The sequence below is a fragment of the Mercenaria mercenaria genome, chromosome 3 (genome assembly GCF_021730395.1).
Source record: "Mercenaria mercenaria strain notata chromosome 3, MADL_Memer_1, whole genome shotgun sequence".
NCBI lineage: Eukaryota > Metazoa > Mollusca > Bivalvia > Venerida > Veneridae > Mercenaria > Mercenaria mercenaria.
In genome coordinates this window covers 67,757,883-67,772,985 of record NC_069363.1, presented here as the reverse complement: position 1 = coordinate 67,772,985, position 15,103 = coordinate 67,757,883, and the positions used below count along the sequence as shown (strand labels likewise).

At 34.8% G+C, this 15,103-nt stretch overlaps 1 protein-coding gene and 1 long non-coding RNA gene across 2 annotated transcripts in view; one reads left to right on the top strand and one right to left on the bottom strand.

Annotated features, from left to right (window-relative positions):
• The window catches only part of LOC123524480 (ribonuclease H1-like), a 74,562-nt gene that overhangs the window by 21,528 nt on the left and 37,931 nt on the right, over positions 1-15,103 (top strand). The window contains exons 2-4 of the mRNA XM_045302697.2: positions 5,284-5,402; positions 7,826-8,044; positions 8,422-8,586. Coding sequence (XP_045158632.1) covers positions 5,284-5,402; positions 7,826-8,044; positions 8,422-8,586 — 503 coding nt within the window. The remainder of the gene's footprint in view (positions 1-5,283; positions 5,403-7,825; positions 8,045-8,421; positions 8,587-15,103) is intronic.
• On the bottom strand, positions 9,698-14,346 carry LOC128555699 (uncharacterized). The gene is made up of 5 exons (XR_008370275.1): positions 14,196-14,346; positions 13,438-13,507; positions 12,943-13,043; positions 12,400-12,467; positions 9,698-11,278 (listed from the first exon to the last, which is right to left on the bottom strand). It is a non-coding gene; the product is annotated as an uncharacterized LOC128555699 (long non-coding RNA).

Genomic DNA, 15,103 nt, shown 5'->3' with positions numbered 1-15,103 from the left:
TCCGTGGTCCATCCGTCCGTCATTCCGCCCGTCCGTCCGTCCGTTAACAATTTCTCGTTATCGCATCTCCTCAGAAACTACTGGGGGGATTTTGACCAAACTTTGTCAGAATGATGTATTGGTACCCTAGTTGTGTCCCCCTGAAAATCAGACTGGTTCAACAATTCTTGAATGAGTTATGGCCCTGTGTTTATTTCTATAATTTATATAGATTTATATAGGGAAAAACTTTGAAAACCTTCTTGTCCAAAACCACAGAGCCTAGGGCTTTGATATTTGATATGAAGCATCATCTAGTGATCCTCTACCAAGATGATTCAAATTATTTCTCTGGGGTCAAATATGGCCCCGCCCTGGGGGGTCACATGGTTTATATAGACTTATATAGGGAAAAACTTTGAATAACCTCTTGTCCAAAACCACAGGGCCTAGGGCTTTGATATTTTGTATGTGACATCATCTAGTGGTCTTCAACTAAGTTTGTGCAAATTATACCCCTAGGGTCAAATATGGCCCCGCCCTGGGGGTCATATGGTTTACATAGACTTATATAGGGAAAAACTTTGAAAATCTTCTTGACCAAACCACAAAGCCTAGGGCTTTGATACTTGTAATGTAGCATCATCTAGTGGTTCTCTACCAATTTTGTTCAAATTATCCTCCTAGGGTTAAATATGGCCCTGCCCTGGGGGTCACATGGTTCATATAGACTTATATAAGGAAAAGCTTTTAAAATGTTCTTGTCAGTAACTACAACATTCAAACTTGGACCACATGTATATTTTTGAGTGGCAAGATGAACCTTGACATGAGTTGACCTTGATTTTGACCTAGTGACCTACTTTCACATTTCTGTAGCTACAGCCTTCAAATTTGGACCACATGCATAATTTTGTACACTGAAAAAAACTTTGACCTTTATTTTGACCTACTTTCACATTTTTTAAGGTACAGGCATCAAATTAGACCATATGCATACTTTCGTGTTTCAAAATGAAATTTGACATTGATTTTGACCTAGTGACCTACTTTCACATTTCTCAAGCTACAGCCTTCAAATTTGGACTACATGCATAGTTTTGTGTACCGAAAAAAACTTTGACCTTGACATTGACCTAGTGACCTACTTTCACATTTTTGAAGGTACAGGCTTCAAATTTGGACCACATGCATTGTTTTGTATTCTGAAATAAAATTTGACCTTGATTTTGACCTAGTGACCTACTTTTACATTTCTCAAGCTACAGCCTTCAAATTTGGACCACTTGCATAGTTTTGTGTACTGAAATGACCTTTGACCTTTACATTGACCTAGTGACCTACTTTCACATTTTTAAGGTACAGGCTTCAAATTTGGACCACATGCATAGTTGTGTATTCCGAAATAAAATTTGACCTTGATTTTGACCTAGTGACCTACTTTTACATTTCTCAAGCTACAGCCTTCAAATTTGGACCACATGCATAGTTTTATGTACCGAAACAAACTTTGACCTTTACATTGACCTAGTGACCTACTTTCACATTTTTGAAGGTACAGGCTTCAAATTTGAACCACATGCATAGTTTTGTATTCCGAAGTAAAATATGACCTGGATTTTGACCTAGTGACCTACTTTTACATTTCTCAAGCTACAGCCTTCAAATTTGGACCACTTGCCTAGTTTTGTGTACTGAAATGAACTTTGACCTTAAGATTGACCTAGTGACCTACTTTCACATTTCTGTAGCTACAGGCTTCAAATTTAGGACCACATGCATAGTTTTGTGTACCGAAATAAACTTTGACTTTGACATTGACCTAGTGACCTACTTTCACATTTTTGAAGGTACAGGCTTCAAATTTGGACCACATGCATAGATTTGTGTTGTGGACAGAAATGAAATTTGACCTTGAGCTAGTCAATAAGTCTTGAAATTTGGAACACTCAAAAATGGCACATTGGTGGGCGCCAAGATCACTCTGTGATCTCTTGTTTTAAATTGTGCCAGTCATCCTAAGGATATGGAATATAGAGAAAAGCCTTGTGTGTCCAACTCCTCCCACACTATTAGCCAGATTTGCTTCAGACTTTCACAGATCAACAGGCTTGATGTGCAGGTGACCATAAAGGAAGGATTTTTTTCTGTGGATAATTTTACTGAGGTTATGGACCTTGGATAGTTTTTAGCCCACCATCATCAGATGGTGAGCTATTCAAATCACTCTGCGTCTGTCGTCCGTCTGTCAGTCCGTCGGTTAACAATTTCTCGTTATCGCATCTCCTCAGAAACTTCCAGGGGGATTTTGACCAAACTTTGTCAGAATGATGTATTGGTACCCTAGTTGTGTCCCCCTGAAAATCAGACTGGTTCAACAATTTTTGAATGAGTTATGGCCCTTTGTTTATTTCTATAATTTACATAGATTTACATAGGGAAAATCTTTGAAAATCTTCTTGTCCAAAACCACAGAGCCTAGGGCTTTGATATTTTGTATGAAGCATCATCTAGTGGTCCTCTACCAAGATAATTCAAATTATTTCCTTGGGGTCTAATATGGCCCCGCCCCGGGGGTCACATGGTTTATATAGATTTATATAGGGAAAAACTTTGAAAAACCTCTTGTTCAAAACCACAGGGCCTAGGGCTTTGATATTTTGTATATGACATCATATAGTGGTCTTCTACTAAGATTGTTCAAATTATCCCCCTAGGGTCAAATATGGCCCCGCCCCGGGGGTCACATGGTTTACATAGACTTATATAGGGAAAAACTTTGAAATCTTCTTGTCCAAACCACAAAGCCTAGGGCTTTGGCATTTGTAATGTAGCATCATCTAGTGGTTCTCTACCAAGTTTGTTCAAATTATCCCCCTAGGGTCAAATATGGCCCCGCCTTTGGGGGTCACATGGTTCATATAGACTTATATAGGGAAAAGATTTTAAAATCTTCTTGCCAATAACCTACAACATTCAAATTTGGACCACATGTATGGTTTTGAGTGGCAAGATGAACCTTGACATGATTTGACCTTGATTTTGACCTAGTGACCTACTTTCACATTTCTGTAGGTACAGCCTTCAAATTTGGACCACATGCATAGTTTTGTGCACTGTAAAACACTTTGACCTTGACATTGACCTAGTGACCTACTTTCACATTTTTGAAGGTACAGGCTTCAAATTTGGACCACATGCATAGTTTCGTGTTCCGAAATGGAATTTGACCTTGATTTTGACCTATTGACCTACTTTCACATTTCTCAAGCTACAGCCTTCAAATTTGGACCACATTCATAGTTTTGTGTACCGAAACAAACTGACCTTGACATTGACCTAGTGACCTACTTTCACATTTTTGAAGGTACAGGCTTCAAATTTGGAACAGATGCATAGTTCAGTGTTCCGAAATAAAATTTGACCTTGATTTTGACCTAGTGACCTACTTTCACATTTCTCGAGCTACAACCTTCAAATTTGGACCACTTGCCTAGTTTTGTGTACCGAAATGAACTTTGACTTTAAGATTGACCTAGTGGCCTACTTTCACATTTCTGTAGCTACAGGCTTCAAATTTAGACCACATGCATAGGATTGTGGACCGAAACAAACTGACCTTGACAATGACTAAGTGACCTACTTTCACATTTTTGAAGGTACAGGCTTTAAATTTGGACCACATGCATAAATTTGTGTTCTGAAGTGTTATTTAACCTAGATTTTGACCTAGTGACCTACTTTCACATTTCGTCCTTGAAATTGATCTAGTGACCTACTTTCACATTTCTCAAGCTACAGCTTTCGAATTTGGACCACATGCACAGTGTTGTGTACGGAAATGAAATTTGACCTTGAGCTAGTCAGTAAGTCTTGAAATTTGGAACACTCAAAAATGGCACATTGGTGGGCGCCAAGATCACTCTGTGATCTCTTGTTACTGTATAGAGGTTTGCACAGTACATGTATGTGGGGGCATCCATGTCCTATGGACACAGTTTTAGTTTACATTTCTCACGTACATTTGGAACAAATTTTATTTAAAGCATAAAGTAGTATATACCTATATGTCACAGTGTGTGTAAAACCGTTAAACTTTTTTAGCTCACCTGAACCAAAGGCAAATGGTGAGCTTTTGTGACCGCTCAATGTCCGTCTTGCGACGTGTGTCGTCCGTCCGTCAACATTTTCTAAAAAGATCTTCTTCTTCTGGGCAGAATTACACTAACCTTCACAGAAATGATCCTTATGTGGCCCCCTTTCAAAATTGTTCAAATAATTGAATTCCATGCAGAGTTCTGGTTGCCATGGCAACCGAAAGGAAAAACTTTAAAAATCTTCTTGTCCAAAACCGCAAGGCATAGAGCCTTGATTTTTGGCATGTGACATCATCTAATGGTCCTCTATGAAGATTGTTCAAATTGTGCCCCTGGGGTGAAATGAGGCCCCGCCCCGGAGGTCACAAGTTTTACATAGACTTATATAGGAAAAAACTTTAAAAATCTTTTTGTTTAAAACGACAAGACCTAGGCCTTTGATATTTGGTATGTAGCATTGCCTTGTGGTCCTCTACCAAAGTTGTTCAAATTATAACCCTGGGGTGAAAAGAGGCCCCGCCCCGGTGGGATCTCAAGTTTTACATAGACTTATATAGGAAAAAACTTTAAAAACCTTCTTGTCTAAAACCACAAGATTAGGCCTTTGATATTTGGTATGTAGCATTGCCTTGTGGTCCTCTACTAAAATCGTTCAAATTATAACCCAGGGTTGAAGAGAGGCCCTGCCCCGGGGGGTCCCAGTTTTATATATACTTGTATAGGAAAAAACTTTAAAAATCTTCTTGTCTGAAACTGCAAGGCCTAGGCTTTTGATATTTGGTATGTAGCATTGCCTTGTGGTCTTCTACCAAAATGGTTCAAATTATAACCCTGGGGTGAAAAGAGGCCCAGCCCTGGGGGTTACTTGTTATAGGAGTTATATAGGAATAAATACTTCAAATATTATCAGATCATATTTCCTAGACTGCTTAATTATAATTACCTGATAACCCCAAGTTATTAGGGGTCACGTGACTGTGACCTTGACCTACTGACCTACTTTCTTGTTTTTTGAGATACAGCCTTGAAATTTGGATGACATGTACAGGTTTGCATACTGATCTTAAATCTGACTTTCAGTGACCATGAATGTGACCTACTGACCTACTTTCTAATATTTTAGCATCAGTTAGCCATTTTAAACATGTGGCTCTTATTACTCAGGTGAGCGATTCAGGGTCATCATGATCCTCTTGTATAATTTTAGGGATGAGTGTAAACAGCAAGTAGATAAGTTTGTGAAGGCACGGTACAAGAAGTTCAACACAGAACAAGAGGCACAAGCTTTTGTAAAGGGATTTTATAACCCAACACATAATGGACAAGGTTATACATTTTACATTGATCTAGTTACATGTACTTGATAACTAGTAATAAAGGAAATATAAATAAAAGAAAAGTAAAGGACTCAGCTAGTAGATCAGTTCCTGGTCGGGGCAGAATCAGTACTGGATGATTTTCTTAAAATGGTACTGTTTCCAGCAGCAGCATCATTGAATGCATGCAGGGGACGTAAATATGACACCTGCAGGAGGCTCAGTTCCATCAAGTCAAGGCAGAGAGACCTTTGATAACTACCCATATTAACAAGAAACATTTACCGGTACCTTATTTCAACTACCTATACTTAACAAGAAACATTTACCAGTACCTTATTTCAATGCTAATATTTTGAGATCATCTTTGTATTTACTGCTGGAAATTCATTAAAATATTCAGTATTTGTTTCTAGTACTTATTAGATTAACAGAGGTGCCACCAAATTTGGGAGGTGAAGGAAACACATTTTTAGCTTGACTATACAAAGGATACGGAGAGCTATCCAACTTGACCTGACATTAGCGTCAGTTCCACATCCACACCTTGGTAATATTTTTGATGCTGTTTGTCTTTTTATCTCTGTAGTTACCTGATGGATTTGCTTCAAACTTAAAATAATTATTCCTCATCATCACCCTTATCATCATAATGGCACAAGGGCCATAACTCTTGCACCTATATTTCAATTTTTATGACCCCTTTTTACTTAGAATTTCTTGTTAAAGTTGTGATGCACTTTTGCTTTATATCATTTATTTCGAATGGTAACTCCTCATAATTATTAGCAGCATGTATTGATAGTTGGTGCATTACTCTTACAGAAATATTCCACGAATTATGTCTCTTTTCTACATAGTTAGTGTTTTGATACTCTATTATTCTACCTCTGTTATTTAAGAAATAAGAATTCCCAAGTGTGGTTTATCATAGAATAACCCGTGTTTTTCGTTCTTATGCGTAAGAATATATCACAAAAGCTGTAGGCCCGAGTGATATATTGTTTCGCATAAGAACGAAAAACTCTACGATAAATCACACTTGGGAACTTGTTATTTCGATTCTAACACGACATACTAGTATCAACAGTGTTAGAAAAAATGGTAACTACCTTTTACGACCGCGCTACGCATGACGTCATTGCACGCGCATGGGTTATTGCAGAATAACCCGAGATAGATTTTGCTCTGCATGTATGTAGGTTATTCGCTGGTTGTGTTAAAATTCTAAATATATTTGATACAAACTTTAACTATTGTCCAGTATCATCATTAAACACGATAATGATAGCTTCAGCTTCCTCAGATCTGCCCTATTTCACTATCCAGCATCAAAATAGTTGAGCATGCTGTCTCCAGTGACAGCTCTTGTTATTCAAGGTAAGTGAATTGTCACAGAATTTTGAAAATTATTTAGTGAAAATGAAATTTCCAAAGGATCGGGGAAATGTCAGGGAAAAATGATTTTATTGAACAAAATCAAAGACATATAAAATACACAGAATGGCAACTGGCTGTAATCTTGCGTCCGAGTGTGATTCGGCATTATCTTGCATGGAGTTGCAATTTGTACCTTTAAAACTACATATAAAATACATGTTAGCTTCTAAAACAACATTTGTTTTACTTTGATATGAAATAGCCTTAAGCACAAAATACATGTTTCTTACTTTCAAAAAAGCATGGTCATACGGTGATAGTTAATAATTGACAGTGTCGTATCTTTTGCATACAAAATGGCGCATGGAGAACTTCCTGTAATGAGATCTCGTTTGCAGCCGCGGGATGTTGGCAAGATTTGTTCTATCTGCCTTCCAAGTTGCCAATCTATTTATTTTTATAACTCTTTGACAAAATTTAGAATTTAAAGTGAGAGTATCACATCAAAATGTTTTGCTGGCTTCACTGGCAGTTGTTAGGCATACTAGTATTCCTTAATATACTTTATGAAATTTCTGAACCGCCCACTGTATATATTTAAAAATGTTGCAATAAGAGTATTATATCCTCTGGCTTGTACAGTATTTGTACTTTTTTAGACTGTTTGTTAATTTCCAACATATTTGGAATTGGAAAAAAGGATAAAAGTAAATGGAGGGATTGGTTTGGCTGTCCAGAGTAGGAGGCTGACAAAGTACGGTGTATTGGCAATTGGAAATCATGATTTGTCAGTAAAGTAAGGGAAGTTTATTGTCCTGGACTATCGGATGTACCTTTAAATAACTGTCAAAATGGTTTTTACACGCCCGTTTTGGAAAAACAGGATGTATAATGTGATGGTGTGTGTGTCTGTCCGTCTGTCCATCCGTCATAATTCATGTTAGGAACATAACTTTATAACCATTAAAGGTACTTTAAACTTGATATATAGGTAGAGGGTAATGAGACAGTGTGTAGAGCACTTGAATGTAATAGACATTGATATGATTATAGGGGTCAGCAGCAGCACATTCAAGTCCTCACCAACAAAAAATTTCAGCAGTGGTTATCATAATGGCGGAAACCATTTAAGCAACAAGAGTTTATCTACAGACATTCAGCTGAACATTGCAGAGAAGGAGATAGAATATCTGAAGGAGAAACTAAAACAGAAAGAGAGTGAGAAGAAATTACTGCAAACAAAAGCAGAGATTGATCAGTTGAAAAGTCAATGTATGTAATGTTTCTGTGGTGATTCCATACCCCTGCTAGTTCTTATGTATGATATTGATGGTTTTCTTACATAAACCTATAATTAATCAAACACTTGGTACTGTAAGCATGATGACTTTGCTAAATTGCATCAAACAGAAAAAGATGTGAATCTTAGGTTACAATCCTTTTCTAGTAATAAACTGAATTTTCCCATTGTTTAGAATGTTTCACCATTTTACCATCATTGGTCAAAATTCATCTTAGCATATATCTTAGTGTGTATCTGACATATCTGGGTAATACTGTAGTATGTGGTGATGTGTTTTAAATACCAGATCCTGTATATGCATAAAATATGATCAAGGCATAAAATACAGCATTATTTATCTCTGCAGTGCAGCATAAAGGCAAATCTCCACATGTGAAACACGTACTACACAAGAGCAAACCATACCAACATAAAACTGCAGTCAACAGTTCAAACTGGAAACAGAACAGAACAACACAACTTATAGACCTTGACGAGGCTCGACAAATACACACAGCTACATGCTCTTATGGTACTTGCTTTTTAGCTCAGCAGAGCACAGCATGCTCAAATGAGCTATTGTCTTCCCGTACTAATTGTCTGTCATCTGTCCATCTGACCAACAGTGTCAATATTTCCTTCAAACGACATCTCCTCTAAGACCATTTTTGTGCACCCCCCCCCCCCCCACCACCATCAGTGGTGGTGGCATATAGATTTGCTCTTGTCTGTCCGTCCGTCCGTCTGTCTGAAGTTTGTGACACGCCTAGCTCAAAAAGTATTTGATATAAATTGATGAAACCTTACACGAGTCTTTATCATGATATGAACTTGCGCACCTCCTATTTTTCGTCTGGCTCCGCCCCCTATTTTTAGAGTTATGGCCCCGGAAATAGTCAAAATGCACATTTTCACCTTGTGACACGCCTAGCTCAAAAAGTATGTGATATAGATTCATGAAACCTTGCATGTGTCTTAATCATGATATGAACTTGCGCACCTCCTATTTTTCATCTGGGTCTGCCCCTTATTTCCAGAGTTATGGTCCCAGAAATAGTCAAAAATGCACATTTTCACCTGGTGACGTGCCTAGCTCAAAAAGTATTTAATACAAATTTATTAAACATTGCATGAGTCTTTATCATGATATGAACTTGCGCACCTCTTAGGTTACAATCCTTTTCTAGTAATAAACTGAATTTTCCCATTGTTCAGAATGTTTCGCCATTTTACCATCATTGGTCAAAATTCATCTTAGCATATATCTTAGTGTGTATCTGACATATCTGGGTAATACTGTAGTACGTGGTGATGTGTTTTAAATACCAGATCCTGTATATGCATAAAGTATGATCAAGACATAAAATACAGCATGAGTCTTTATCATGATATGAACTTGCGCACGTCCTATTTTTCATCTGGGTCCGCCCTCTATATCCAGAGTTATGGCCCCTGAAATAGTCAAAAATGCACATTTTGTAGACATTGTAACTAAAAAATAAAAACCGGAATTTTTAACATTTTGACTCCAAATATATATTGCTAAGTGCATCAGATAATATATATACAATATTAAAATGCTGTGTGTTATTTTTTAAAAGAGATATTTACTCCAAAACATTTAGTCCCCATAGCATTTTTTGGAAATAGGATAGACAACTCCTGAATGACTATCTCATCAAATTTGCTGATATAAAAATAAACTTAGGTATTTTCCCGGGATACCCTCATTAAAGTCTGTTTCTTCATTTCATTCAGACATGGAATGTAAACAAATACAGGAACAACTTAACAGTACAAGGACATCAAACAACCTTTTTTATTTTCCTTCAGGACAGGTACACATGTTAGGTCATACTTGTAGTTAATAAACCAAAATGTAAAACAATTAATTAGCTCATCAAAGAAATGAAGACTAATAACTTCACAATATTTTATTACCTCCCTTCATTACATTTATCATCTACATTCTACATATATTTTTATGGAATTACCTCCCTTTATCTCAAATAAGTTTTCTTATATTGCAATTTAATCAGTCAGTATTTTTACCTTAATTTTCAGACAAATAAATATATATTTTTTTAATCCATGGTAAGATGAAAAGCATAAATTATATTAAAGAATACCATAAAAGCATTTATCACACATGAATGCAAGGTATACACAACAAATAATTTTGAGCCTTGTTGCCAATGACAATGTTGAAAATATTAAAGCTCAGATGGCATAACAGTGAGATAAAATCTTTTTAAGTTAAGTTAAGTTAATAATTCCCATATTAACTTATGACTACAAAAAATTAAAGTATGTTGTTATTCCCATTTCAGTCCAACATATCTAAAGAAGTAAATACTACAAAGACTGTATATCAAATTTTTGAAAATAAAATTCCACCAACATATGTTGTTCTTATTTCTTTTATTTTGATTATGTAGTGTACTTATCTGGAATGATGAGATATTTTGAAATGTATATTTCTTTATTCTCCTGGATGGAAAAAAAATATATAAACAAAACAACCATTTATACCAACCAAATTGTAAAATACTTAAGATTCTTTGATGTTAGTAATTATATGTTGAGACATGAAAACAACATAAAATATCAACATAAAATATAACTAAAAATTGTGGTACATCATATGTAGATTAGATTAGACTGTATTATACAAATATTTATATGAAAATATATGACAACTCTGGTTAAATAGAATATTAGTTAACTTATGGTAAAATGTTGAACTGCTTTAACATTAATCTACAAGACTTTAGTGATGAATGAGTTCGTCTTACCATAACTTTGACATTTAATGTATTATTAAGAAAACTATAACATACAAGAAATGACACACAGACTGTATAAGTTGCTGAGTGACTGGGTCAATCCCCACCAAAAATACTACGAAACTTAAAAAGTCCAATTAAATGTGTTTCTTTAAATTAGATTGATCACATTTTAACACTTCTATGACTGCAATTGTTAAATGCTTGCTTCTTACATGCATGCAATAATGGAAATAAAAAATGATTTAACAATACATGTATACAGTCTTGTCATGAACACATTCTGTACAGATGATAATACATAGGAAAGTCAACATATTTATTATATGGGTCCATCTCAGTTTACAGCTGGTGCATGGCTGTCTTGCACTTGAATATACATCATGCAGCACAGTTGGGGTAAATTCCATTTCACATGACAACACACTTGTAGCACTTCTGGAAATACAAATGTAAAACTTTATTACATAAAGAGAATAAAACATGATAGTTTTTAAAACAATTATAACATCATTTTAGACATTTGCAGATATTCTAATCTTAGAAATACATTATCAAGCAGCAAGTCAGGTAACTCTACAAATTGACATTTTGTCTAATTTCAACTTGTCTAAGGAATTACCTGTTTTAAGCAGCAAGATTGTGTTGCTACTTGGCTTGCTGCTTTATTTAAATTTTACATATACTTAGATCCACTAAATGACAAGTTATTTAATAGGACTGTCTGAAAAGATTGCATATTTTATAACATTCAATGTACATATTCAATAAAATGGTGAAAAAAATAAACAGATAAATCTGATGATGTTCACCTATGATCTCACCTAAAAGCTCCAACAACAACCTACAACCACTGATTAGTATATGATGTAATAATGATAAACTACCTAAAGTGCTTTTATATAGCATGCAAAAACAATGAACTTGAGAACTGCCAAAACTTCACCTTATGAGTAATATATGTTCACTTTTCCCCTTGTTGAAAGTGTTGTTTTTCTTCAAGCATTTGAAATCACAGATATTATAAGTAAAATGCAACCTCTGTAGAGCAATACCCTGTGGGATATACAAATATTTTAGTTATTTTGAGGTTGTTGTTCTGGAGAAGTAAATTTGATAGTTATATTTCAGCTTAGGGAAATTCTCATGATGTTGTTAAAGAGAGGTTTTTGCTTCAGAGTGAGCTACTCTGGAGAGGTTGTACTGTGAAAATTGCTTCAAACTTCATCTCCTTCAACTGAGCTAAATGAAGAAAAACAACAAAGGATTTTCCAAATTTAGAATTTCCTTGTTTACAATTTGACATTTAATGTTAGGCAACTATGCAGACATATTTTTATGTGACACAATGCCGCCTTTAATTATCTTATTCCAATGAACAAATTGTCAGTCTTGACAAAATCATGTAAAAAAATGATCACAGTAAAAAAATAATCCTAATCATTTTATATATATTGCAAAATCAGCTTTACAGAACTCTTAAGTGAGAAAAAATTAAATTCAAATATTGCCTTTGTGATGTGCAGCACTGGCCATGTCTTTTTATCACAATAGTTTACCTTATTTATATCTGTTACTTTTATCATAACTTTTATGTCCCTTCTGCACTAACCATTGTCTTCAAGTTCTGAAATATTGTAAAACATTAATTCACACACATTCTAGGAATTCAACATAAAATCAGTGTCAAAGCATTTGAATATAATTGTTTTAATTATCTTAATACAAAGATACAAATGTACTTCATGTTTTTGCTGACTGATACAATAAACTGAAATTTGTATTTCAATATTTATTATCAAAGTACATGTTCATTCTACTTTTGAAATGTTGACATTACAAAGCTATCACACATTTATTACTAAACCATATCTACTGTCATTATTTTGAATGGAGATATGTACTTAGTAAATTGAGGGATACACAAAGCTACAGGAAAGAAATGTTTATGCCAGGCTGACATAAAGTCCAGAAGGTTCACATCTTGCCAGGAATGTCAGTTTTATAGCTGTCTTGTACAGTTATCTCAGGAGCAAGAATGTAGCCATACAGCATATTATAAATGCTTTGAGACCTTTGTTTAACATACAAAAGCATAATACCTCCTGCATTTTTCATAATGGTAACATCTGCTTGGACTGCCACAGGGTAAGACAGGTCAAACAACTGTACATGTACATACTCAAACTTTTCCCTACCAAAACTGAAAATGAAAATTATACAACATTTTTTTCCTTTATTTTTGTACAAAAGATGACCTATGCATTTAATACAGACTTTTTACATATATTAATATAAATATATTAAAATTAATAAAATATCTCATAACTCATTGTATGATTAAAATTATAATCATTAATAAACTATATCAAACATGAACCTGAAGTGTTCTAATTTATAAAGCTGCAATTAATATTGAAAAAAAATGCAACTATTGTATACAATGTATATTAAAAAATATCATGAACCTGATTATAAAACAGTCTCAGTTCAAATGTAATAACACATGACTGTCAGAAAATCAATGTATGTTATACTTTAATGATATCATCATGACATGAATGCCATCAATAAACTTCATATATAACAAACTATACCACTATGTCAGTCCCTTTCTTGTTATTTCTACAGCTTCCAAAGACAGACTGCAACTACATGTATCAGACACTGAAAGTAAAATATACAAATAATCATAACACAAGAAAATTTTTCATGTTAAATAAAGGGAGTTAATTAAATGCAATCTGAGAATTTTTGCTAAACATAAAGGGAAGTAATTATCAATAAAATGAATGAAGAAAAATGCATATATAAGGGAGGTAATTTAGAAAAAAACAACAACTTCAAATGTCAGTAATGATAGTTGACATTGACAATGACCTATATCAAGTATGCACAACATAAGAAACAGCAAGCACTTGAAAAATGCATTATATTTCCTTGCAATATCAAGAATATTTGACTGTATGTAAGGGTTCTCTACATGCTGTTATACTGAAAAAATCTTTCGTCTAAATATAGCTTAGATCTATTTATATCTTCAAAAAAAGGAAGTCCCAAATTTCCACAGCTATTCACAGGCTGAAAAGTTTAGGTACTAATATCAGCAAAGAGGTTGATATCTATACTTTTTAATAACTATCGTCAAAGGTAGGGAAAAACTTACTGGAAAGGCATAAACTTCTGATCTAGTCATTTCAATACATTTTCAGCTCATTTGCATATAAGAAGAAATTTACAGAATTCCCCCTGTTTTTCTTCATTTTCAAAAAAATCTGTAAGATGGATATAAACCAAAACATTCTCCTATGTGTCAGCTATCAGATATATATTTCAACAAAAATTGTCAACTTACCTTGTTTTTAGAAGAAGACAAAATTCCATGGCAACTTTCGCTTCCCCACAAAACTGTACCGGTGCACACATAAAAAAATCTCAACTGTGATTTTCAAAATAATACAGTCAGACCACAATCATTTCCCTTGAAAATAAAATGCTCTAGTTAAATGCCTACATTTTCACCTTGTGACGTGCCTTACTCAAAAAGTATTACATATAAATTGATTAAACCTTGCATGAGTCTTTATCATGATATGAACTTGCGCACCTCCTTATTTTTATCTGCCTCTGCCCCCTATTTTCAGAGTTAGGCCCCTGAAATAGTCAAAAATGCACATTTTCACCTTGTGGCGCACCTAGCTCAAAAAGCATATGATATAAATGTATGAAAACTTACATGAGTCTGTATCGTGATATGAACTTGCAAACCTCTTATTTATTTGCTGGCTCCTCCCCCTATTTTTAAAGTTATGGCCCCTGAAATAGTAAAACAAGAGGACCATGATAGTCCTGAATCGCTCACCTGTCCCCACATGACCCAGTTTTAAACCGAGTATGATGTCGTTTTTTTCTGTTATTTGACGTTGTGACCTAGTTTTTGAGCTCATGTGACCCAGTGTTGAATCTGATCTAGATATCATCAAGATAAAAATTCTAACCAATTTTCATGAAGATCCACTGAAAAATATGGCCTCTAGAGAGGTCACAAGATTTTTTATTATTTGACCTACTGACCTAGTTATTGAAGGCACGTGACCCAGTTTCGAAACTGACCTAGATATCATCAAGGTGAACATTCTGACCAATTTTCATGAAGATCCATTCAAAAGTATGGCCTTTAGAGAGGTCACAAGGTTTTTCTATTTTTAGACCTACTGACCTAGTTTTTGACCGCAGTTGACCCTGTTTCAAACCTGACCTAGA